At 37.7% G+C, this 26,316-nt stretch overlaps 1 protein-coding gene across 2 annotated transcripts in view; it reads left to right on the forward strand.

Moving 5' to 3' along the window:
- Positions 1-786: 786 nt before the first annotated feature.
- Positions 787-26,316, forward strand: part of LOC134842363 (uncharacterized) — a 46,693-nt gene continuing 21,163 nt past the window's right edge. Inside the window, exons 1-6 of one of the 2 annotated variants that reach the window (XM_063858660.1) lie at positions 787-877; positions 1,105-1,280; positions 8,742-8,965; positions 9,364-9,526; positions 9,871-9,989; positions 25,311-25,461. In XM_063858660.1, the coding sequence (XP_063714730.1) occupies positions 1,169-1,280; positions 8,742-8,965; positions 9,364-9,526; positions 9,871-9,989; positions 25,311-25,461 (769 nt within the window). In that variant the 5' untranslated portion in view covers positions 787-877; positions 1,105-1,168. Of the gene's footprint in view, positions 1,281-8,741; positions 8,966-9,363; positions 9,527-9,870; positions 9,990-25,310; positions 25,462-26,316 lie in introns of both variants that reach the window. The other variant, XM_063858659.1, reaches the window with a different exon arrangement.

A 26,316-nucleotide genomic window follows, 5' to 3' on the forward strand; every position in this document is an offset into this window, starting at 1 on the left:
CAACATTTTTTTAATCTACAATTTACGCTTATATCCTTCACCTCGACCAAAAAAGTGGTCTACATCAAACCTACAATAGTAAAAAAAACTTCTGTGCAAGAAACCTAAAATGATCATGTAGCAGACTTTTCGTCTCAATTAAAAAAGTTTCGCATTTTTTTAATGGAAAAAAAGTCAGAACTATTAGTTTGATTTTGTTTTTTTCTGAATGCGTTTGTAAATAATAATTTTCGTTTAAGTGATCGTATTGCCGAAAGTTTTCTTGGATACTATTCAATCGGATTTTTCCGGATTTTTTTTTTTCATTTCACTAATCAGAGACAATCTTGGAATTGGGTATGGTTTCTCCGATATATTTGGTCTACTTCAGATAAACTTCGTAGAGAGTCGAGTGTGAATTCGTTAAAGCCTTTTCAGTTGGAATTCAGACTCCAAAAGAAAATTTTTAAAAAAGTTGTCTCAGATTCGACACAAACTTGTTTGCTTATTTTAGGAAAGGTAGGATAAGGATATAGATATGATAATTAGATGGGAAAGGCCAGTTGACGAGCTGTTCAACTTAATACGAAGACCCGCTTTTCTGAGTTGACTTTATTAAGACTAAATTTTCTATGGACAATGAATATTTCCTCGCCACCTCACGCAACATCGATTACGCGGATAGTCGTTTTTGAATATCATTTACATGACCGACTGACTGTTGACAAGGGAAAATGAATGTCTTACTTAGGGATTAGCGAAGCGGATATAACACCTGGTACAATATTGCATTGCACATCAGATAAAGAGAGAAACAGTTAGAAAAAAGCACGCCACTTGGAAGATTTAATCCAAAATCAGTCTTTGATAGTGGCAGCAGTTCATCAAAAAGCTGATGGCTTAAACCTATTTTTCCTATGCTTTGACTTAAGTTTGATTCCAGTTTACAAATTATAAGTTCTATGAATTAGTACAGACAAGTGTTTTTATTCTCGAGTTTTGATTTGAATAGATATGTGCAAATAAATGAGTGCTAAATTTGAACTTGACCCCCTCTCTCTCAAAGCAGTAAATGGGCGAAAAGAGTGACTAAGTTCATGAGCTGAAATACACTTGTGGCTCTAGTTATGGTTCTTTCATGGGCGTGCGAGGAGAGAGTTGAATTACTATATCTGTCTGCTAGCATATAATGGAAGCATGGCCTCGTGCTGATCAGATCGACATAAATCAGCCACAACAGTCACAACTGAAAGGAAAACTATCCACCTCCGAATCAGCAAACATGCCTTTGACCGACAACAGTTAGTAGTTATAGGAATATTCACACTCAAAATTGTAAAACGAAGTTTTTTTTTTCGTTTTACAATCTCTTTCGCACCCTAAAAAACGTTAAATTTTTGAATATTTCTCAGTTTGTCATTCTGTGATATGACTAGGTATATCTAATTTAACTACGCAGGAATAAGAATTGTTTAAAAGTTTAAAAGAAAAGAATTATCCTTAATAAAGTAAAATGCAAATCGACAAAAGTATGTAATTATCTTTCAACGTACATAAGGCAGAGTGATAAAAGTTCCAAAGATACCTTTCTCGACTTCGTCACATTCAATTTCAACGTCTATCTAAATACAGCTAAGCTAAAAACGGTACGCTATGCGGTACCACTCTTACCCCTCCACAAAAAAGAAAAGTAGTTTTTTGGGAAATGAATACATTTAGCGCAAAGTTCACGCAGTGTCAGTTCAAGTTTCAAGAATTTGAGCAAGTTAGAGTTTTGGTGAACTCTTTATAAAAACTTTAATTTTTAATATGTACTGGCGAGGAATCTAATTTACCTGCTGAGACGGGGACCGAGTCATCCAGGGTAGATCCTTTTGGTGTAGTTTTTCTACGGCTTTGATCGCGTGCCTGACTGGGTTGCCAAGAAACTGCGTTTGACGCTTGTTCCGTTCGGAAGATGTCAATGTCAGAGAGGTATTGTCATTTTGATCGTCTTTGTCTTGCACTGGTAGTTTGGCAGGTGAAACAGTTAGAGCAGAGGTGGTAGCTTTTGGAGCTGCGATATGGCGTCTGGAGCTTTTGTCACTAAGATGGGGCGGCAATCTAATGGTTTTGGCTGCGAGTTTGACGGTGACTCTTCTGTGGATGATATTGGGATAAGCTGTCCCAATGTCTTATCATGTGCTCTGACGGCTTTAGTGCTTTTCTCTTGATAGGAAGAGAAACAGCAACAATTTTCTCAACAGGCGACAACGTCACAACAGGAGGTGGGATCACCCCACCCGAGCTCGATGAAGATTATGTTAACTCTACCAGTTGGGCTGTCTTATTCAACGAGAGAATGGAGCGTCTAAAACCTGAGATGCAGGTTTCGGTGCAATTTTGCGGAGTTTTGAGCTTGTTGGCTGGTTGAAGTGATATGATTTTGGAGATTTGGGAGATGTTGTTTTGGAGATTGCTGTCATATTTTGATTTTGGCGGTTGTAGGACTTCGTTATCAGATGAGGATGTTGACGATTGGTGGGTTTATTTGGCAGAGATTTTGTGGCCCTCGCCTGTTTTTGAAGAAGGCTGTAGGGCTGGTTCGTTAGAGTTATTGATTCATTTTAACCTGATAGAGATGCGGTTCTTCTGAATAATGTTCCAGTTCGATGTAATGAAAGTGTTACTAGTAATTTGATATTTGTTTCCGGAAAATTTTTTCAAATAGAGGCTTTCACGATTTGCGATCTTAAACGGTTCCAAAAACTTCCACCCGATTTGTCGCCGAATGATGGGTATTTTCCAATTTACTTGACATTTTCACGTTGGTTGTATTGGCCGGAAGCGACCGAAAGCGAAGAGTTTCATAGGTTAGACTGTTCCGTAAAGAGACGGCAAGTGGCAAGTGTTTATTCGATAGAGACTTCAATGCTAAAGCTCCTTCGTCTATGCAGAGTGTCTTCTTCTGGACCATCCATTCGCTGGCAAATTTGACGAAGGATTTCAAGCAATTGTACCAGAGAGTGTTTGCCATTTATGTTGACTTCATTCTGAATTGAGAGCTCAAGTCTCTGCAGTCTTACCCTTTATGCACAATTTTAACTCTTGACCAGCTGTCGTAGGTTTTTCAGCGTTTGTGTACGGTTGGTGCGTCTCTTGTCAAGTGTTCTTTATCTAAGTTATTTTACTAGTAAAGTTTATCTAGAAAAAAAGACCATGGTGTGTTAAGTTTCCTGCCAAAATGACGTTCGAAATGTGTAATATTGGCCCCTGAATTCTATTTTAGACGAACACTGTTAACGAGTAATTTGAGAGAGTCTCGAAAATCTGATGGGTTATTTTTTTCCGGAAGCGACCGAAAGCGAAGAGTTCCATAGGCTAGACTGTTCCGTCAGAACTGATAAGTTTAGTCTTACCAACCCCATTTGCGCTTTGAAATGATCTGAAGTGATTTTTTGACCAGACCGCAACCTCTGTGGTCCCGTATGAGGCAAAATATATGTTTGATGACATTATTGAATGAAATTTTAGATACTATTCTATTCTAAAAAATCGAATCCAACTTAAAATCTTTGTTTGGTGAGTTTTTGGTCAGGTAGAGGTTTTGAGGAATTAAACACACTGGAAGGCTTTAATTTCTTACCAAAAACTGTGCATTGAGTGCAGTCCTTGCAAGTGCTGATTACATCCCTGTGAAGTCTGAGCCGCCCGACATATTATATTAGACTGCGTCAATCAGGGCTTTTCTGCCAGCGTGCGACATGTGAAGTCTTACCAGCACTGTTCGTTGAAGACTTTGGAGAACTGATAAGCGATTACCTATTGCAGGTTCATGTAGTATATTGGTCAAAAGTCAATTTTGCAAAATCTTTTGTAATATTTAGCGTTCACTGCTCGTCGAATGAGCTACAGTGTTGAGTAGTCCGATGTGAGTTTGGCCAGAAAACGATGTCCAGACTTCCCATAAGTCCATGTAGCGATCTTCTGTCCTCTGATGTGTTATTCTTGTGTTTCGTCGAGACCTTTCATACTGATTGGCGTTTTGCATACCTCGCTAAACGTAAGATGGATAAGGCTGTTGCATACGTCTGGCGGAGAGAGACACTTTTCGATATCACCGACTTTCGTCTGAGGTGTCTTGCTGAGGACACCTGTGCGTCGTGTCACGAACGAATTCGGAGAGCGGAACTACCTCATTGAGCAATCGGTCAAAGCTTTCATCGCTATGAGTGCTTAAGTTTAGTCTGCAGGCAGATATCACTCCTGAAAAGTAGCAGTTTTTGTTATTTAAATGAATGGGTTTCGGTCGGTTGTATTCTTTGTAAAAATGGTAGTTGGAATTGGAGTTATTCTAAGGTATGTTGGGTAGGATTTCCCAACAAGAATTGACGGACAATTAAAGTCTGATTTTTAATAGTTCCCAAAATGCATGAACCGCTTTTATTCGTCGGAGAACGCCGTGCTTAATTCGACGCGCTCTAGTAGTTCTGCTGACCCTGTAATGCTAAAATCGGGTTGGCTTAAAATGAAGTTGATATTTTAACTCCCTCATGTGTAGATGCGTTAAAATGCGTGCTGTAATTTCTTTGATTTGAAATCATAAATAAAATTTGGTCGCTCTCTCACGAAAAGTATCCAAATTAATTGCTCAATCTACTGGTTGAATAATTGGGGACCTGTGGTTAATTACAAATTTGAGCGTTGAAATTCGATTGGGTAAAACCTAGGGATGAATTTTTTGCGAATGAAAGCCCTGTTCTCGCCGCTTTTTTTGCAGAAAAAGCCGGCGAAGTCTGTTAGATCTGATTGAATAAGATTCGAAAACCGGTGTAAATTGAAAATTATAATTTTCGGCCAGTAAATTCTGAATAAAAATGGTAAGAATTTTTTACACCGGATTTGTTGAGTGAAAGTTCCCGAACGACTTGGAAGTAGAATAGATAAAGTTTACTGGGCATTAAGGTCCATTTCTCTGTTCGATTTGGTAGTTCGTTCAGATGCTACTAAATTGTCAATCGTACCGCAAGCTTAAAAGAGTTTTTCAATCGAATTATCTACAAATTCCTCATCATAAAGAGATGAATAAGAGGCTGAAGTAAATGATAATACCCAGTTTGCAGCCTGCGATATGATATACTTTGAAATTGAACAGTAATATTATCAGTCTCTCTACCCATATAGTAAGTCACGATTCGTAGGTCTTGTTTTCGCGGTTGATTTTGAGAGCTCATATGATGGCTTTATGGTCAGTTAAGGTCTCGAAGTAATTTCTCAAAAAAAAAAAATTCTGTTAAGTTCACAATACCATAATAATGCTAAAACCTTGAAATTTCTAGTACTGTTTTGGTTTCTTGCACGTTTTGGAATCTGGAAGCAATGAATATAGGTACCCAGGATCTTTGAGATCTCGCTCAAGGGCGGAACCCAAACCAGCGTTACTAGCGTCATATTTCCTTTTTGCGTCACAGCGGTACGTTTCAGTTATGCCAGATATTAGCTTCAGCGTGTCTTCGAAAGCTGGCTGTTGGTCGGGTCCGGAAATAATTTTTTTTTCTCAAATTTTAGAGATGGGCTGAATTTGTATGAGTATTTCTGAAGGATAATTACCACGATAATCTGTTCACTGAGAATTCACAGGTCGACAATCTTAATGCAAAACGTTCTTTATCACATTTCAGTAGGATACACATCTACTGTTGCGTTATGTTGTGATAATGAGCCTTTTGATACTCTAAACTGTCGTCTAGGAAACATATAAGTTGGCAAATTGGATATATAAGGTCCAATGACGTCAGCCAAAACTTATCAGTTTCTTCCGAAGTAATGAATTGAGTTGCTATATCCAGCTGTTGTAAAAAGTTGGGCATTTAACGGCTCTGCCTCCATGGTTAATTCACAGTGCCATTTTTCTTAGCTGTGATTACAACTGGAGCTACAATACAAAGTGTTCGCTGTTATCTTCATTGAGCTTAACGATTTGACCTTCTTTTATCAAGTTTGCAATTTCGTCGTCCACCTTCTGCTGGATATGATTAGGTATACGTCGGATTTTCTCTTTTACTGGAATGATGGACTCCTTAAAGACCGAGTGTACTTTTTCGGATTTTGATCTGCGTATTCTAGAAAATAATTCACAGTGATTTTCGTGTGGGTATCTCTCTAGAATCTCGGTTTTTCGGATTCAGGATCGTTTGAGATATTACTTACCATTTAAGTAATGGTTGAGTTGTTTGGATTTCCAGTAAAGAGTGAGGATCCAGCCAAAGTATGCATCTTGTTCGGTTTTCTGTGACCAGAATTTTTCTCTCTTTAGTGAGCACCCATATGAGGTAAAAACTGAGGTAAAAGGCGAGTACCGTGAATAAGAATGGCTTAGCGATTTTAATCCAATTAAACAGTATCAGTACGTGATTCGGAAGTAGAAATGATTTTGGCATTTTCCCCAATAGGACAAAAATGTCTGCCGTCTTTTTGTTGATAAAAGAGGAAAAGAGGCAGGGCTGCCTGTGTAGATAGTCGCCCTAAAATAAAAGTTTTTTGCCCTCAGGGTGATTTGGAGGCATTGGATCTTCCCCGTAGCCAAATTTTTACTTCAGTTTTCTTTTTTGAGTTCGGTTTGGATTAAGTTGCTTGAGGATGAGATTAGATGAGCAGGTCGCTATCAACCGACCCCGAAATCAAAAAGGTACTTAATTCAGTCTTACTATCGAAAGTGACAGTTTGCAGTCTTCTTTTGCTGTTGACCCGGAATTTTCGCTAATATTAACGACGTTGCATTTAGAGTTGCCTTAGCCAAATGATATTTCTCGTCGAAAGACTAGCAGATCACATTTTTTGCGGAGCAAGTTGCTCTATGATTTTGTGAAAAATCGTTTGCGCAAAACAACAAGATTTGCTGCATTTAGCTGACTGATTGTTGCTCGATTTCTGAGTGTTTTGCACTCTTGACATACAATTCTGCTCCTTGATTATCAATTACATCGAGAAGGCTGGTTCTGGCTTAATTTTCAATGGTTGACTTGATGAACGAGTGAAAGGATTAGAACCCATTTGCCTTTGGAGGGTTGATGCTGTTGCGTAACTTTTCTCATGAAGTAGCGCCGATTTCTTCGTCTCTTCAAAAAATCTCCAGGGTGAAAACCTAGTTCTTTTGAGACGTCTTCGAAGCGCATGTTTGCAATAAAAAGGTCACTATCAACTTTTTTCTGAATCGCGACTGACCATCCACACTGGGTCGCCTGGCCCATGAACCGTAAGAAAACGGACTCAAGGCAAGCTTTCTCGGATTGTGAAGAGTTGTATAAATGCATTCGTTCAACTATTTGATTCTTCTCCTTCTTGAAAAGTGATTCACAATGCTCGTAGAATACTTGACAACTGGTTTTGGTTAGATCTATATGAGCGCAGTTCTGTAAAAGCTTGACTTGTCTATTTGGTCAGCTTCATAAAAAAATACGTTAGGGCCAATTTTTGGTCCCGTTTTTGCGTCTTTCAGAACTCTCCTTTTTTTTCGTATTTTTTTCGTATAAGAGTCGCATGGCTTTTCTGGTCCAGGGGGATGATCGTCGAGTATTTCATCTGGTGGGTGCAAGAAATCATTGGGGTCGCAATGTTCCTTCAAGGTGATTGCGAGGAAAAATTGTCCGATCCAGGTTTTCCACGGTAGAGGTGGATCAGCTGTTGCTTTTTGCCAATCGACAGGATCTCCTAATAGGTCTGATCAGGGGCGGATTTAGGGGGGCGGACGCCCCCCCTCAGGGATTCGAACCCCTGCCAACCCAAAGGGTCCCCCCTTTGGTAATTTTTAAGAAAACCATTTTTGGCCGACCGACCCTAAAAATTTTCTAAAGGCGCCTTTGGCGCCAATATATACTAGTTTTGAGGGGGAGCGCGCGCCAAAAAAACGCGTTTTTTTTGTCAAAATTTTCCAAAAAGTGCCCAAAAACGGCTTTTTTGACCTGTTCTTTCGGCCTGCGGCGCAGAAAATTTGGCCAAAACAGTGTCTTTTTACTGCTTTGGGAGAGCTCCGAAAATCAATCTGATCGACCTAAAAAAAAAAAGGTCGTCAAAATTTTCGAAAATTTTTTGAAAATCCGCCCCCCCCCCCCCCCCCCCTCGAGAAAATCCTAGATCCGCCCCTGGGTCTGATTGCTCATTGAGATTTATAACTCATGGCTGCGCCTTGTGATATGTCTAGGTATAAATAATCTAACCAACTAGGAATAGAATTGTTTTAGAGAATAGAATTATCTTCGATAAAATACCATACAAACCGACAAAAAATGTGGTTATCTTTCAATGTACACAAAGCAGAGTTATATTAGTTCACAAGTTCAAACGTCAATCTCGAGATATCTTTCTCGACCGTCTATCTAAGTGCAGCTAAGCTAAACACGGAACGCTGTGCCGTACCACACCCCTTCAAAAAAGAAATGTGAGCGTTTTTTTGTGGATAAGGTATACTTGTTTTGACGCTCTCTTTTGATCATCAGTATAGAGCATTTGTCGTTGTAGCCTAAAAATGATAATTGATTGGGCGCCGCAATATCTGGGGAGATTCAATTAAGGACAAGAAACTCGAATCTTTACTTGACACCGTTTACTACGCCTCGTTTTGTGTCAAGTGTTATTTTGACCTCGATTGTTTGATACACCTTGAAATCAATTGGCTGAAAAATAGTCCAGGTTATTATCAGTTGTTGCATGATTCCAGTTAGTTGTCCGGACTTAGTTTGTGTTCTATTAAAAAGTGGATTCATTTGATGATAGTTATCTTACAGGTGGCACCCGTCACCGGGGCAACCCTTCATCGGCCGTCACACCTATCAGTCATGGCCTAGGAGGGGGAATTGGCGTGGATAGAAGTAGACATGGTTCCAATGTAACCATGGTGGGAGGAGTTACACCCCAGTCTCACAAGCGGAGTTTACACGGTGGTGACATGGATGGCAAGAAAGCAGTATCTAGTACCACTACTATAGTTGACGATGACGTCAACAGGCAAGTAATCATGATTTTACTGGTTAGTTTTGGTAGCGCACAACTTTTGTAGTGTAATTTTATTTAAGTAAAAATTTTGTATAAGAGTTGTACTGCGAAAAATGTAGAAAACATCAATCTAGTGCTGCCTCATTCATTGCACTGACTTATTAAATAGATTCTGTAGAGAGACAAATATTAATTTCCAAGAAAAAAAATTCAAAAATTTCAACCGATCAATCCTGAAAATGCGCCAATTTATTCTAACTTTGAACGATACCGCGCGCTAATTAAAAGACTTTTTTTCAAAAAGCTGGAGAAAAAAATAATAAGTAGCACCATTGATTGTCTCTAATTTTCTCTTTTTTTCTCTATTTGTCTCAAATTTTAAAATTATATCTATTTTTTTGTACCTGCAGGAAGGAAAGTGAGGATGGCTCCAGAGAATTGTTGGCACTGAAGTGTTGTATGGACTGTGGCGATGGAGTTGTGGGAGTGGCCTGTCTTCACATTGCAAGTGTGGTCATAGCTATGGTCCTGCTAGTGGCCGCACTCTGTTTCCACTTCCTTCTTTGCTTCAAGCTTGGTAAAAAGAAGACGGGTTTTCGACTTCTTCAATGCTCAAAAATTTCCTTTTGACACTATTTTACGACTTATAATTTTGACCAAAGCAACCTAAAGTGTTAAGGCGACCTTCGAACTCAATATAAATTCTAACTTTGGAGAAACGTACCCCAAAAAAGAGACTAAATTTTAGTAGAAGGTAATCTAAAAGCGCTTAATGTTTTATTCACTCATGGCATATTTATTCAATGTTAGCCAACAATTTTTTTTCTTCCTCACATCATAATGTTCGATTTAATTTATTATATTTCTTATTATCCTTTTCTCGTTGTTTTTTACTTTCATTAATCTTAAAAACTTGTTCAGCCCTGTTCCGGGACAGGAAGGGTGGCGTGAGGGGATTCGGAGACCACGAGCTGAAACTGGCTCCCAATGAGTTCAACCTACTCTCCTTCCTCCTGAACGCAATCAGTCTACTCGCACAGGTTAAAAAATTTCAAAGAGATTTGGCCTTTTGATTTGGAGAAAATAATCAACGAAACGTTTACTTTTTCGCCTTCACCTCATACAGTGCTGATTTAAATTATCCGGACTAAAGGTGTGAAAATAAAACTGAACAGGGCGTTAATATTTAAAAAAAAAACTCTCATTATTCAAACTTAACAATTTTTACAGATTCCTGCTACATTCAACAATATATAAAAAACTTTGAAAAAACGAAACAAAAACCTTGCTACCTTTTTATGGGCTTATTTTCGCTTCGGAAAAAATTCCAAGTTTTGGAATTTTCACAAAAAAAATTCAGTTTACATAGAATATTGAAAAAAACTAAAGTTCCTAAATCTACCGCGTGGGATTTTTTAGAAAAATGCCGTAAGTTGGAAATTGGACATTATTGTAACGCCAAACAGGTCGGTCGGCCGAAAAAAACTACCGAAAGAGACGAAAATTATATTTATTTGATAGCAAAAAAATATCCTTTTGCGACGTCTCAGGAGCTTCGAATGAAAATTGAACCAGCTTTGTATTTATCCGCCAGCAAAATTCGATCAATTTTGGTCAAGAAAGGACTGAGAGCACGAGTCAGCGCCAAAAAACCCAAAATTTCGGACATCAACAGAAAAAAACGCAAAAAATGGTGCCAAAATTTTCGAGAAAAACCACAAAATTTTTGGGAAAATGTGGTTTTTTCAGACGAAACCATCGTTGAATTATACTCCAGTGCCAAGATTTATGTGAGACGACCCCCAAATATGCGTTATCATCCCAACTATATTACTCCAACGGCAAAATTTGGAGGAAAAAGGGTGATGTTTTGGGGCTACATAAAATTTTCTGGGGAAAGAGATATTGTAGTCATCGACGGAAACATTAATTCTGCCAAATACTGCAAATTACTTGAAACGCACTTGATGGAAAATATCTATCTGGACGAAATTTTCCAGCAAGACAATGCCAGTTGCCATAATTCGAAATTTTTGACAAATTTTTTCCAGGAAAATGGTTTTCAAGTTTTGGAAAATTGGCCCCCACAATCTCCAGATTTGAATATTATCGAAAATTTATGGAATTACATGAAACAGAAGATTCGTGAAAAACACCCTACAACATTTAAAGAACTTATTCGTCAAGTTTTTGAAACATTTTTGGCAATTCCGGACGACTACATTCATCGGTTATATCGGAGCATTCCTCGTAGAATAAATGCAGTTCTTAAAAATAATGGTTATCAAACCAAATACTAAATTTGTTGATTTTTGTTTAATTTTTATCTGTATTTGTTAATTAGTTATAAAATTTTAAGTAAATGTCAAAATAAAGTGTAAATTAGGTGTTAATATTAATAGAGTTCTGAGTTTTCACATCTTTTCTTAGTCCGGTTAATTTAAATCAGCACTGTATGAACATGAATTTATGCAAGCATAGTGATTTTACCTGCTAGGTGAACAAGAAAAAAATCGAAAAGTCAATTTTTGAAGAGAGATTTGTGCACATCTAGAAACTGCACTCAGACAATTCAATCAAGCTCAAATGAAAACATGAAAAAATTCAGACAAAAAAAATATTTTCTTTGCAGCCAGGGGACTGGCCTATTAGCATGTATGTGCACATAAAAGATTGCCGTTGAGTCGTTCGCAGCTTCAGAATTAGGTTATTCAAGTTTACGATAATAAATTGCGTGCACATTACCGAATGTTTAGTTATACGAAAATGAAATTTTGTAGTTATTTGAAGATTGCGGCTACATGGTTTTTTTTGTCTGAATGAACACTTTGTTGAAACAAGAATCGCTTCAGCCAGAATTTTCAGTTAGTTTTTAGTAGTCTATGTCTATCAGAAAATCTAAAATGGTTTTCTCTTTCACTTCGTGCCCGGTAGATAGAACGCTAGTCGAAAACTTAGTTTCTCTTTAGGATATTCAATGGAAATTAACAGACAAAAGATTTGAAGTTAATAGTTCGGAATAACATTCTATATTCAACACATAACGTTTCTGTACGTCATCTTTGCATCAAAACACTGACAGCAAACACGAAAGTTTGCTGTCAAAAACCTGTCTACGAAGTCAAACAAGGTCAATTTTAGATAATAATTTTCGTTTTTACGAGCTTCCGTAATTTAATTACGCAACTATTACATAACATTTACATAACTGTTATGAAATTATTAAGCAAAAATGTTCATATAAGGGTAATTAATTCCTATTACCTAATCACAACTAAATGGCCATATGGCGATGAATGGCTCGAATCCACGCCGAAGCGACAAAAAATTAAGCGTGGAGGTAGCGCTTGCAGTGATCAACGTGATCAGCCGTTGCGACAGAAGAAAATGAAACGGAGGGCTATTCCACAAAAAATGGTTGAGTGTAAGTGCCCTAAGTTTATTTGGATCAATGCTAACGGATGTCAGAGGAAATGCATTCAGAAACTGCTGCACAAGGCCGAAAATTGTCTGAAAGACTTTTTTAGACATTTTACGACATGTGAGGATCGAATTGAACAATTTCTTGCAATTATGTACAAGCCCTTCTAACGAGCCAACACATACTTTCTATACTTTCTATCCTGTACAACAACGGCTGGTGCGAGGTCGTGCCACAATCGAGTGCAGAGAAGAAGCTCTTTCTCTGCAATATCGAAGTTTGTTCCATTGTCACACCAGATTTTTGATAGGGGTCCACGCCTAGCGATTAACCTCTCCACTCCCATTACGCAAGATAAAGTCCATAGACTAAACGAATTCTATGTGGATAACTCATGTGGTCAAACAAAAGAACAAAAAATCTCAACGTTCTCGAAACTCCGGCTAATCGTTAAATGAGCCTAAGTAGTCAAAGTCGAAATTATTGAAAAGCGACTGACGGTATCCTGTGCGCCCGACTTTTACTTCAGGCAAAAACAGTGTGACAATCTTCTTCTTCATTTTATGGCACAACACGCAGGTAGAGTCAATGTTGCAAAGTAACGACGTTAATTCCAAGACGGCATTAGTTGTCTGGATGACCGAACTTAGATAGTCCAAAGGTTGATGCTCGCGATGATTGTGCAGTAAAAATACAAATAACTTTGCTATAGGGTGTTTTGCTCTAGATTTTTTTTCTCAAGGACAACTTTTGCGACCTTTTTACCAGAGTAGACCACCAGTATCGATGAATGGGAAGATGTTGCGATAAGGTTTACATTGCTTACACGTTTCTAAGAATTTAAAAATTTAAACTTGACGCCAAGCTTCTCTTGGAAAGAGAAACAAAATCTTGTTTTTTGCATTTTCGAGCTCAGAAGATATTTGTTAAAATTTGCTCCACGGTAATAACGGAACTTGATATTGGGTTCGATTGGTGCCGGGCGTTCGATGAATTGAGAGGTGGTACCATTAACATCATCAGAGGGAAATTTGACTCTTGTTCTAATGACTACGTCAATTTCTGGAAGGAAGGGCCTGTTAAAGGTTCTGAAGCAACTTGAACCTTATGTCCATCGGCCCTCTTTTAAAACTTGAGGGCCCGTACCCGCGGTTTTTTTTTCTGGTGTCGAATTGACAGATTTCATCGACGATAAGGACATCCAGTATTTCGCGTACTCGATTTGCGAAAGAAACTAATTGCTTTGATGACAAAATGAGTCACTGCAGCTTAATGGCGCTGACTTTCCACGTGATGACATCGTTTATATTGACAGTGATTGCTTTATCAGTATCCTCCTTAAAGTGTGTGGCAAAAAACGCAGCTTTCAGTTTAAGTTTAGGGATAGACAAATCTTTCAATAGCGCAGCTTTGGCTTTATCTAGAACGATGGAGAATTTGGTCTCTTGAATATTCAATTTGCGCGCACGAAGAAAACCAACTGCCTGAAATTTTCTTGAGAACTGACGTCAAACATATACAGTTCAGTTTTGTCAACTAGACACAAAAAAATTGCAGCGCGGGTTGGTTTGCTGTCAAAAGTTGGGTAGGCCAGAATCCCACTCAAGGAACTTTTAGTCAAGTTTTCCAGAAACGGGTCATCCCATTGCTGACCCCCGGGTCTACGGCTTTCTTTCTTGAAGAGAATGGCTCTTACCGTCTATGGAGCGACTCATCCATTAGAGTCGAAAACTGATGAGACAAAGCGTAGGACCTTGCGCTGTCTAATTTTCATTTTCAGTTCTCAAAACTCGGCTGTGGCAGCTAATGTGTCATTTATGTGGTGCTATTTAAAATTTAGTACATGTGATGCTCTGACTGCACTGCCTAAGATATCCTAGACTTGATCTACTTCGTCGCCCGACGTATTTCAATCATTTTGTATATTATTTGCATTACTTACAAACTTTTTCATTTTGAAACTTCCAGTCTCAGAAGTTTTATTAGGTCTTTTATTAATTCAATGCTTCTTTGAAATGTTTCATGAAATCGAGATAAGTATTCGAATAGAACTTTTTCAACATTGCAGAAGCTGCGTGTGGAAAAGAGGCTTGATTGCAACGAGCGATTTTTCTGAAGTGGGTAGTTAGCACAGTTGGGGCTCGGTCCAGAGCTCTGAAGGTATGTCGTTCGTATTCGTACTTTACCACTTCGGCTGTGGTATCCTCCAACCACAGGAACCGCAGTGATATCTGATCATCGGCAATTACACCAACGTGAAGGAACATTTCTTCAATATCAGCAGATACGGCATATTGATGCTGATTGATGGAACCCCATTCATACGGCCAGAATGCTTTGAAGCAAATCTGAACCGAACGGAAGAACTATTTCGAGGAAAGAACCTTGAAATTTGGATGCTCCCATGAGGACGCACTCAAGCTGTTTTTCCCGGCTTGTTGGGGTTAATCACCGGGGGGGGGGGGTAGAAACCACTCTCTTGTGGAAAGGTTTGTCGGATCGTAGGCAGTAACTTTGATAACATAATTTTTGTCATATTCATCACATAAGGTTTTGCATACGACTCTGCAAGTGTTTTATGTGTTTTTCTAAACAGTGACAACGCGGAAATTTTTTGTTTGATAATTCAGAGTTGATTTAAGCGCAGAACTTGCCAACTGAGTATTTGTGATCATCATGTATAAAATTTGACTCAAATAATGATACGCTTTTTTATCGGCTGAGTACTAAGCGTCTTAATGGTTGTAGGCGTCTTAATGATTCGAGGTTTTATCAGGATTTTACCCGCTCTTGCAAGCTTAGATCCTCCATTGTTCAATTCATATAAATAAGATCAGACAACTGGAAAAAAAACAGGGCCACTAACACCTATGCAATGGGAAAACGAAGTCCAAAGCGAGCTTTTCGACTTTTATCCTGACAGAAACCAAGATATCATGGACATCTTGATCTAATTTATTTCCATATCCGCATATCGAAGTACCAGGTTCAATGTGAGGTTATATTTTTTGCAACTTAAACTAAACTTAATATTGTCATAACTCACATAAGCGTAGACAGAAATGAAATTTCCGGATGAAGTTCAGATCATTAAATTTTTTTTCTGAGGCGATAACTTCAGTTGAGTTTAATCCATTTACAGTTAGCTTAACTTTCCGACCTGTCAGCTAAATCTACCAGCGAGATCAAGTGATAACAAGAGTCAATGCACGTTGAGTCAGATAACAAAAGTGAAGAAATAAGCACTGGATAAAATTTATAAACTTATGACACGCATTAGGCGTTTGCACTAATTTTTGATGTTGCACAAGTGAAATTTTGTTTTACGTTTGGCTTAATTTTGTTTTAAGTGTAAAAATGTTAACAATTGTGGGGAGTGCACCCACAAAACTTGTTATTTTTTGCAGTACGGGCCAAAAAAAAGTTGCACTCAGCTCCATGTAAAAACTCCTTTTGAGAGCCCATGCAATCGGATTTGAGCTAATCTTTTCGTCTAAGGACTTTTTTTAAACATTTGTCTTTCTGTAAGGCAAAAAAAACGGAATTTACACTCAGCATAAATTTACACCTAGCGTGTTGAGGTGAGATTTTTCTTTGAACAAAATTTCATGTCCAAAATGGTTGCTTGCTTGTCCAAAGTTCTTTTGGCGGCTTTTGTGGCTAAGAGTTTTCTTCCGATTTACAAAATGGGCGCATGCCCTCAATTGCTTTGGATCAGTCTTAGAGCCAATCGTTGAACTAATGAGGGGGCGTGCAGATCGTGCCTTAGAGCTTGGAGTGATTTATACTTTTTCCTATTAGGTGGAAGCTTCTCGATAGCTCTATCAAGAGACGTTGCACTTTCGAGGTCGGTGGTGTACTACAAAATTTGGAACACACCAACTAATTTTGTTGCAAAATTTATGATGGTATCGGAGTTATGCATCATAACGAGCAGTGTCTTGTTGAGTTCATCAAGATGTGCATTGACAACCAGTTGTGGTCGACCAAATTGTCGCTCAAGTTTCATGACAACATCCTTCTACGTTGCGCCACTTTTTATCAACTGCGCTATAGCAAATTTTCGTAGTGGTGATCAATGTTTTGGGCCTTGTTGACCTCTAAACTGCTCGAACTATTCGTACTACTCGAGTGCAACACCCTTTTTTTCGCGTTGAAGTGTTCATTTCGGCATTGAGTTCTTTTCACTAACGATGATGACGTTTTTCAAATGTTTCAGCGATATCGGACCAGACATCGATTGATATGCGGAAGAAGCAAAGTAATGTTGCTGCCATACTATTGTTGGTACAAAAACCGGCGCGCTGAAAGAATAAAGCAACGATTTTTGGCGAAAGCTGCGTTTACTTGCCTCTCGTTATAGGGTTAAAGTGACCAGTTCCACAAGCATTATATGAACTATCTGAAGCAGATGGTTGCATCATGGGTATGATATACGCAAAAACTCTCATCTGTGGCGCACTATTATAAGCTACATTATTAAGTGCAGAAAATGATGAAGCAAGCACTCAATTATTCATATTTGTTTTGTCATGAACCAAATGCGGATGAGTAAATGGCGGTTGTACCGAAGCAGCGCATGTGGGCTGAGTGAGACTTGTATGCGAAGAGATGGTTCAAATTGAGTTGAACAACTGATGTGACTTAAATAAAGATATGTTGACTGGAGCAGTCATTGACAAAGCTTCTGTTGATAATGCCGCTCATAAAGAAATGAAAGAAGTCGGAGCTGGTGGAGAAGGGGTGGTGGTGGTGGGGTGGTGGAAATTGTTTTCCAAAATAGTGAGTGGTTATGGTTTCAACTGATGCTGACGAGAAGCCAACTAAAATTAAACAAGTTGGAACAAAGAAAGAAGTAATTCCGGATAAGTTGTATCGCTTTGAGAGGATTATTCGGGGATTGATCTTGATATAAGCAGCACTTGAAACGTTTTCCCCAACCCGGTTTGAACGAAAGACTGGGTGTATGTCGTCATCAAGGTTCAATCGTCTCAAGCGAATACAGGTATAAATGCTGCTCAGCAAAATGATTTACAATGAAATGACAATGTTACTTTGCTTGACTCATCTAGCAGTCAAGCAAACTGACATTTTCTTTCAGTCTAAAACATTTTTGATGAGCAGCATTTAGACCAGTCGCCGCTTGAGATGATTGATTCTCTATGGCGATATATACCTAAACTTTCGTTCAAGCTTGGCTGGGAAAAACTTTGTAAGTGCTCTTTATGTGAAGATCAATCCATGAATAATCGTCTTTAAGCTCGTGTTCGGCGAATACAGCCTCAATCGTTTTCCATTGATTGTCTTCGTTAAGTTTTTCTGTATTTCAATTTCTTCCCGAAGCAGTTTTGAAAAATTTAGTTTTTGTCTGCGTTGATTTGAGGTCTGAGGCAGCCATAGAGCGCGTTGAGCTGTATCTATTTGATCTGCTTAAAGCGGCAGAACGTTTCAATTCTTTAGATTTTTCATTTTCATAATCCAAATGTAAAATTTCAGACGAGCTTACTTACTTCTGTGTTTCTTCAAGTAAAATGTCGAGGGCGTCAGTTCTTTTAAGACCTCGCTCTACTTGGCTCGAGATTGTGCTCAGCGAGACTAAAAAATTCATCTTTTTTTCTTAAAGCGTTTTCTAATGCTGCTATACACTGCTTGGTCAACCTTTCATTTTTTTAACTACCGCTTCATTTGATCGGAGAGAGTCTCTGAGGCTAAAATTATGTACGTTCAAGATTCATGTCTCGTCATAACTGAAGGTTCTGTTCAGAAAAGTTCCGATGCGTTCTGCCTTCCCTATTGAATTGCTTGCTGCGGATTTTTTGTTGTTGGAGCATGTCTGAAGAACATTTCCCTTCTATTCAAGTTTTTAGCCAAACACACGTTTCAGCTCAAATAGCATGTTCGGCTGAATCGACATTTTTTTGCGAAATCGACATTTTTAGCTTCATCTACACTTTCGATATTTTTCGGTTAACAGGCAGTTTTTCATCCGTATTTGTGAACTGGACGTTTAAGGGTACAGTTGAAGATACTACAATTGCGGGTACTGAAACTAGCTGGTACTATCAATAATGAAACAAAAGTCGAAACAAATTGGATTTGCTTGCGTCCGTTTGTTGATCAATTGGGTCGTCTTGTTTTCGTCTTAATCATCGGCGGACCATGTTTTCTATTGCTTCGTGTCCGTTAGATAGCACGCTTCTCTAATATTAAAATGTTCTAATACATTTCTCACTTTTGCCTATAATCTCAAAACATAACATTTCTGTACGTTAGTTTTGCAGCAAATGACTGACAGAAAACCCTCAAGTTAACAGCCAAAAACTTGTCTACAAGTCGGACAAGGCCGATTTCAGATAAAATTTTACGTTTTTACGAGCCTCCGTAGTTTTTAGATAATTATGTAACTTTTACTCTAACAGTACATATTTATTGCATATCTATAATAAAATTATTAACTAATAACAGTCATAAATGGGTAACCGAACACTATTCCCTATCCATAACTCAATGGGCTTGTGGCGAATAGACCGACATAGGTTTGTAATGTTATCCTAGACCGCTCGGCCATCAGCTCTTATTCAGCTTTGTTTTTAATGCATTTATAATTCAAGCTGATACTGGCATTTATTTTTGCCTTTCACTCATTCATTTCAAACAGAAACAAATGCAGTTAGTTAATTACGTTCCAGTGGAAACTTGTGAAGACTTAGCTTGGTTGTGAACGATGTTTTTGCAATATACACGAGCCCTTTAAGGTACGGTAATCAGTGATTGTCGTCTAATTTTTTAAATGGTTTCAATTAAAATTTTTTGATTAACGTGAATTTGAAATTTGACTCAAAAACCACGAAACTCTTTTTTTTGGCTCACAGTTTAGTCAAATTGTCGGTGGCTAAATAGTGGAGTTCAGTCAAAAAATTAGAAAACCTTTTTTTATTTTTTAAAGAGTAGACAAGTCACAAGGGGAAACGTCATTGAAAAGACAATTACTATATAAGCCAATGAGAATCGAGAACAGAGAGCAAAGTTCATTCAAGTTTGCTTGACAAGGCTTGCATTCTTTTTTCAATTTTGATTGGTTTATTTAGTATTTGTCTAATTTATGACGTGTTTCCGTGTGATTTGACTCTTTTTTGCTGCGTAACCCTTAATAGTGTATGTGAGGGGCTATTCTCATGCGCGAAGGACCGAATGCGCGAAAAAATCTGTGGGCCGATGGCGGAAGACAAAATTAGCCGAAAGTCATTTTTTAAAAAGAAGTAAATGCCATTCAATTAAAATGAACTAAGTGAAGCAATATTTTGCTTCTTTCATAACGAAACTTTTCAACTGTAAAATTTGTCTCAATTCAGCGGCTGTCAGTGACAATTCGAAAATTTTGCATATTTTTGCCGTTTTTATGTTCGGTTAATATCAATATTCAGTCCCTGGAAATGTTTACTTCCTTTCCAAAATTTAGATTACTGAAATCTGATTCGCTGATTTTTATTTTCGCGCATTCGGTCCTTCGCCTATGAGGGATTCCACCGTGTATGTGATTTCAAATTGGCTCAAGAATTTCAAATTTAAAATTGGCTCTATAAGTGTTTTATAGCTGAAACTTTTGTTTGAACATTGTTTGATCGCGCATAAAACGTTTCTAGGTTTAAATTGTTCCATCTAAGTTTTATCTAACGTTTTTGAAGCAAGCAGGTTAGTTTGTATACGAGCAGAAACAAATACAAATGCATCAAAAAGATTCCTTCGATGAAGGCAATGTCCTGATTGTTTGGTTTGATCACTTTCTTGTCCCGGATGTAGCTTCTCAAAAAGCAAAATTATTAGGCTAATATAAATTTTGAAGTTTCGGCCCATGTGGACAATCTACCCCTTCAAAAGGCAACTTTTTAGCTTAAAATAATTTTTGAAACTTTGACCCATGTGGACCATTTCCCCCTAAATACCCCAAGTGAACAATGTCGCCTAAAAGTATTTGACAAATTCCAGCAGTAAGGCCTGCAAGCGTTATGCTCAATTCTGATTGGCTTTAAAATATTACTTTTATCCAAGTGAGTAATCTCCCCCTAACTTTATTTATGATGAAATTAATTCACTTGGTCCTAATTTGCGATTTTTGCTGTTATTCTTCATCGCCGTCAAAATTAACTTGTAAATGTTATTTTTTGAGTTTTATAGGGAACACTTAAAGTAAATTACCTTAAAATTGGGTTAAATTTTCAACCGATCGAAAAAAGGCACTTTACACGCAGCACCTAGCATATTCAGTTTGAAGATGTTCACTTGGTTGGTTTGGATGGGGGAAGGTAGCTTGTTAATTTCGTCCACCATTTTATTGATAAGTCTTTAAAAGCGCGCACAAATCAAAAAACCGCATTCCTTTAAGAAAAATGATTACACTTGAAATATGTTTTTTATTTTAATTTTAGTAGCTGCTACCTTGGTTGAAGGATTAAACCTGAGTTTGGTCCGATTAAAAACCAGGCCGAGTATAAAAACTTGACTTTCCTCTTTGATTGTCCGAACAACAAGCGTGCTGCGCATTTAGCATAGATATTCCAATCACAATACGCATTGCAAAATTTTGATCAAAAACAACAAATTTTAAAATAAATGATAAAAGATTGTTTTTCCCCTGTTTTCCCCCAACGATTTCTAAGATGGATTAAATCTCCGCTTACGCGTTAATAGCGCGAAATATATCGCGTGTTAATTGTCCAAAATTGGCCAATATTTAAACCCCCTTAACTTAAGGAAAAATGATCACAGGTGAAATAACTCTTCAAATTTAGGCTCAAGACAACAGTATCTTTTGAATAACAAAAAAACGTTCGTTAAAAATGACTAGTTTAAATGTCGAAATTTGACTAAAGAAAAAATTCACCAGGAGCACAAATATTCTGTTACTTTCCTTACGAAAGCCGGAACAATACTTTCATGAAAAAAGTTCTGGGAATGTGTGAAAGATTTGCACTAATGTGAGTCTGAGATTAGCACGTCGTCAGCGAGCTTGCTAGACAATGAAACAATTAGAGAACGAATAAGTAAGATGTAACTCAGATTGACATATGAGTGCTTATGATGCTGCACCACGCAATCTTCTAGCGATAAAAACAAAATTGAGCTTGGACAGCGAAAAGGTTCGGACCAATTTTCTTGACATTGAGAAACTTATAGCTGCAGTTTTCGGATTTCAAATCCCGGTTTCAAGAAATGCGTCAAATAAAACCTCACAGACCTCCCATGAAGTTTTATGACTTTAGTGCAAGCGCGCAGAAAAAAAGCGAAACCCATACTATAGCTGCTTTACGTTCTTGGACAGCTTTCGGAACTGAAGGATTCGAAATAATTTAAATTCTTTAAAGAAATGAAGTTCTTTATTGGACAGCTATTTGTCTATACTTCGGGTAGACTCTCGATAGGTGGGTGCGCATTGTGCTTTCAGTCTATCTACTCCATTTTAGTTTTTGCAAAACAAATTTGATTTTAAGTTTCCTTAAAAAATGTGTAAATTTCATTGTTGTATGTGTACTTATACGATAATGGAGAAATTATTTCTTTCTCTTTTTCTTTCTTTATTTATTTCCTTTTTTTATAAATATTTTGGCTACTTTTTTCGTTGCAGATAGCCTGGCAGTATTTCTTGTGTTGCAAGGTGAAGCTGAGTTGGGGACATCTGGGCATCGGAGAGTTCCTCATAGTTATCTGCTCGTTGTCTGAGTAAAAAATTAGGCCTAGCATAAACACTTATTATTTCTCTTAGAATGCCGGAGTAACGAACGTGCTGTGCCAATAGCATAGATATTCCAATCACAACACACATTGCAAAGTAATAATGAAAAACCACAGCTTTTAAAGTTAATGAAAAAATTCTTTTTTTTTTCTTTTATGCCAAAGAAAATTTTAAGGTCAAGAAATACGTGATTAGATGTTTTTCATCGTTGTCCGATATGTGGTACCTTCGAATACTCCTGAAAAAGAGGAGTCAAAACTAGGACTAAATTCGTCAATTCAAATAAATTGAACAAAATTTTTCGGATCAGGGCGAAGCCCTGAAAATTCTGGCTGCCTTTTAAGGTCTATGGAACAAGAATAACTTGAAAAAGTTTGAATGTAATAAAAAAGGAAGCTTTTGTAAGTTTGAGATCTTTTTTTTTGAAATTCATCACAACACACGCCGGAAAAAGTACAAAAAGATAGATTTTGCTCCTAGTAACAAATAATTTACGGCGAACAAGCCTCCATCAACCAATTTGGAACGATTTCTAAGACGGATTAAATCTCCGCTTAAGCGCTATTAGCGCTAAAAATATCGCTCGTTAATTGTCCCAAATATGCTTTTACTTTTGTTAAGAAAGTGAGAACAAGAAGAGATATCGGAGCATTAGGAGTTACTTCTTTACGAAAGTCGGAACATTAATTGTCATAAAAAATCCGTTAATTTTGTTGCGAAAGTTGTGAAAGTGAGAGAATACAGTGCTGATTTAATTAATTCGAAAATATTGATTGAATTTTGAAAAGTAAAACGCGTTTTTCTTAAAATGGGACAGATATAGACAAAAATTGATAAAAAAATTGTTGCTTAAAGATTATGAGAATCAAATGGTGCAATTTGTAGTCTAAATTTCGTGCCCATAACTTTACCCCAAAATGTTAATTTATTCAAAAACGATCATTTAGTCCTTGTTTAGTCATTAAAAACACTCAGAACTGGTTTGTTTATTGAATGACAAATCTATATCACTTCAAGCCTCTTATGTAGCTTATCAATATTTAAGAAAAGCATAATCGCCAAAATTGTGTGCAAAAATTTCAAAAATGTTTTTTTTTTAAATGTTGTTTTTTATATAAAAAGTCAATTTTTGGCTATGAAACGAAAATAAATGTTTTCAGAATAAAACTGAGAAAATTGTTTCCTTCTTAAATTTTGGTGGTCTACAAAAGAGGCTTGCAGTGATATAGTTTTGTCAGTAGACAAACAAATAGATTTGGAGTATTTTCTGATTGACTAAACACTGCCAAAAATGATTGTTTTTGGGGTCCTCAGTATTCTCATAGCCATAAATGACCATCGCTGAGAGTTAGTTTCACCAAGATGCACTATTCTTAGAGGGTAGCAAGTTGCCTAGCTACCCACCTTTACGAATCCGAGCTTTTTAAAATCACCGGGTATGAACCCTTCCTAAAATTACATCACAGGATCCACAGTGCTAAAAGCATTGTGGCGGTTACCATTCATGGCAACTTCGGGAAAGCCTATTTGCGACAAATAGCTTTCTCAACATCAGGGGATTCTGTAGAACACAGTTCCCCGTTTCTGGTCTCCACTAACACAGAAAGTTGTACCAAAAGTCGACTCTATCCGAAGACATGTGAGACAACTAATGGCAATTGGTCTGGTGGCTTTCAAGGCCGTATCCAGCCGGGGCATGCGTAACACAGAAATGTCGAGTGACACCCAAGGCTTGCGTTTGCCGAAGCAAGGCTCCCCAAGGTTCGCACATACATCTTTGAGCAATGAGCAATGCGGCGTGTGACGTTCGCAGAAATGGTCTCGTTTGATGAACCGTCGGTGACATACTGGAAGCACGTGATCCAATACTCGCGCAGGTAATAGGAAGTACAAATACCTGCCCGACAGCTCAAAAGCTCAGACCAAATCCCAAGGAAACACCGGGGTAGATCCGGTTACTGCGAACCCCACCGCAAAGGACTACACCACTCGAGGAAGTGTCACACTAACTTATCCCTTCCTAAGATTACATCATAGGATCCACAGTGCTAAAAGCATTGTGGCGGTTACCATTCGTGGCAACTTCGGGAAAGCCCATTTTCCTTAAATAGCTTTCTCAACATCAGGGGATTCTGTAGAACACAGTCCCCCGTTTCTGGTCTCCACTAACACAGAAAGCTGTACCAAACTTGGGGTACAACCGGAGTAGATCCGATTACAAATAGTTTTGGAGTATTTTCTGATTGAATGAACACAGCTAAAAATGATTGTTTTTGGGGTAAACTTTCGGACACAAAATTTTCGAAACAAATTGCACCACAAATTTTTTGATAAAATTTGAAGCAAAAATGGTTTTCATATTTCTGTCATCATTTTGCGAAAAACACGTTTAAATTTGTAGTTTTGATTCAATTTGTCCGGATAATTTAAATTGGCACTGCAGGAATAAAAAAAATAATGACTTGATAAATTTCATGAATAAAACTCAACTTAAATTTTTCATAAGCGCAGTAGAGAATGTGTGAAAGATTTGCACCAATATCAGTGTGAGATCGGTAGGTCATCAGCGACCTTTATCGGCAAGAAACATATGAGAGAAGCAATATGTAAGAACAATGCAGAAAGACATCAGTGTGCCAATGATGCTGAACCACACATTCTGTTAGCGATAAAATCGAAATTGAGAATGGACAGCGAAAAGTTCTGGACCGTTTTTCTTGTCCCTGAAAAACTTTCAGCAGTAAGTTTTGGATTTCAAATCCCGGTTTCAAGAAATGCGTCAAAAAAACCTCACAGACCTCCTTTGAAGTTTTATGAGATTGGTGCGAGCGCGCAGAAAAAAAAACGAAACCCATACTATAGCTGCTTTACTTTCTTGGACAGTCTTCGGAACAGAGAGATTCAAAAAATTTTGAATCCTTTAAGGAAATGAAGTTTGTTAGATTGCTATTTGTCTATGTTTTGAACAGACTCTCGATAGGTGGTTGCGTATTGTATATTTTGTCTATCCACTCTATTTTGCTATTTATACAACAATTAACTTTAGGTCTTCTCAAAAAATGTTTAAAATTCCTTGTTGTATGTGTACTTATACGATTATGGAGAAATCATTTCTTTCTCTTTTTCTTTCTTTCTTTATTTATTTATTTATTTCTTTATTTATTTCTTTTCTTCTTTTTAAAAATATTTTTGCTACTTTTCTCTGTGCAGATAGCGTGGCAGTGTTTCCTGTGTTGCAAGATGAAGTTGAGTTGGGGACATCTGGGCATGGGGGAGTTCCACATAGTGTTCTGCTCATGGACATCCCACCTGCTAGTCTACAACGGGGCCATAGCACTCGAAATTGCACACTCTTTCACAGGTCACACAATTAACCCCCATTCCAGGAACAATGAGAAAATTTGGAAATTCAAATTGAACCTATAATCCTTGCAAAATTGACCTTAAATTGCCGAAATAATTAATTTTGAATCCCAATTTTTGAAAACAGAATTTACATAATAACGCAAAAAGTATGTTTACATAAGCATCCAAAAAACTTCAGCCTTGAATGTAGGGAAATAATAGGAACCAGGGGCGGATCTAGGATTTTCTCGAGGAGGGGGGGGGGGGCGGATTTTCAAAAATTTTCGAAAATTTTGTCGGCCCTTTTTTTTAGGTCGACCGAATTGATTTTCTGAGCTCTCACAAAGCATTTAAAAGACCCTGTTTTGGTCAAACTTTCTGCGCCGCAGGCGAAATTTTGAATAACAGGCCAAAATAGGCGTTTTTAGGCACTTTTTAGAAAATTTTGACCAAAAAAATTGGGTTTTTTTTTGGCGCACGCTCTCCCCCCCCTTGAAGTAAGTATATATTGGCGCCAAAGGCGCCTTTAGAAAATTTTTAGGGTCCCACACCAAATATGGATATCTCAACATAGTACAAAGGGGGACCCTTTGGGTCGGCAGGGGGTCGAATCCCTGAGGGGAGGGAGCAGAAAGCTCAAAAAACGAATGTGAAGCATTAAAATAAACTAGTACAAGCCCAATAAAATCAAACTAAAATTAGGAGGCAATGGAAAAAAGGCACCACATACGTCTAAAAGTAGATCTGGAAAATTTGAAAAATGATTTTTCGTTGTCCGAATGTTTTCAGTTTTCCAATTTTTATAATACTTGGGCTAATACGAGATAAAATCCTCGTTGCTCAAGTGGTTTAGGAGTGGAAGTTAATTCAG

The sequence above is a fragment of the Symsagittifera roscoffensis genome, chromosome 3 (genome assembly GCF_963678635.1).
Source record: "Symsagittifera roscoffensis chromosome 3, txSymRosc1.1, whole genome shotgun sequence".
In the NCBI taxonomy this organism is placed as follows: domain Eukaryota; kingdom Metazoa; phylum Xenacoelomorpha; order Acoela; family Convolutidae; genus Symsagittifera; species Symsagittifera roscoffensis.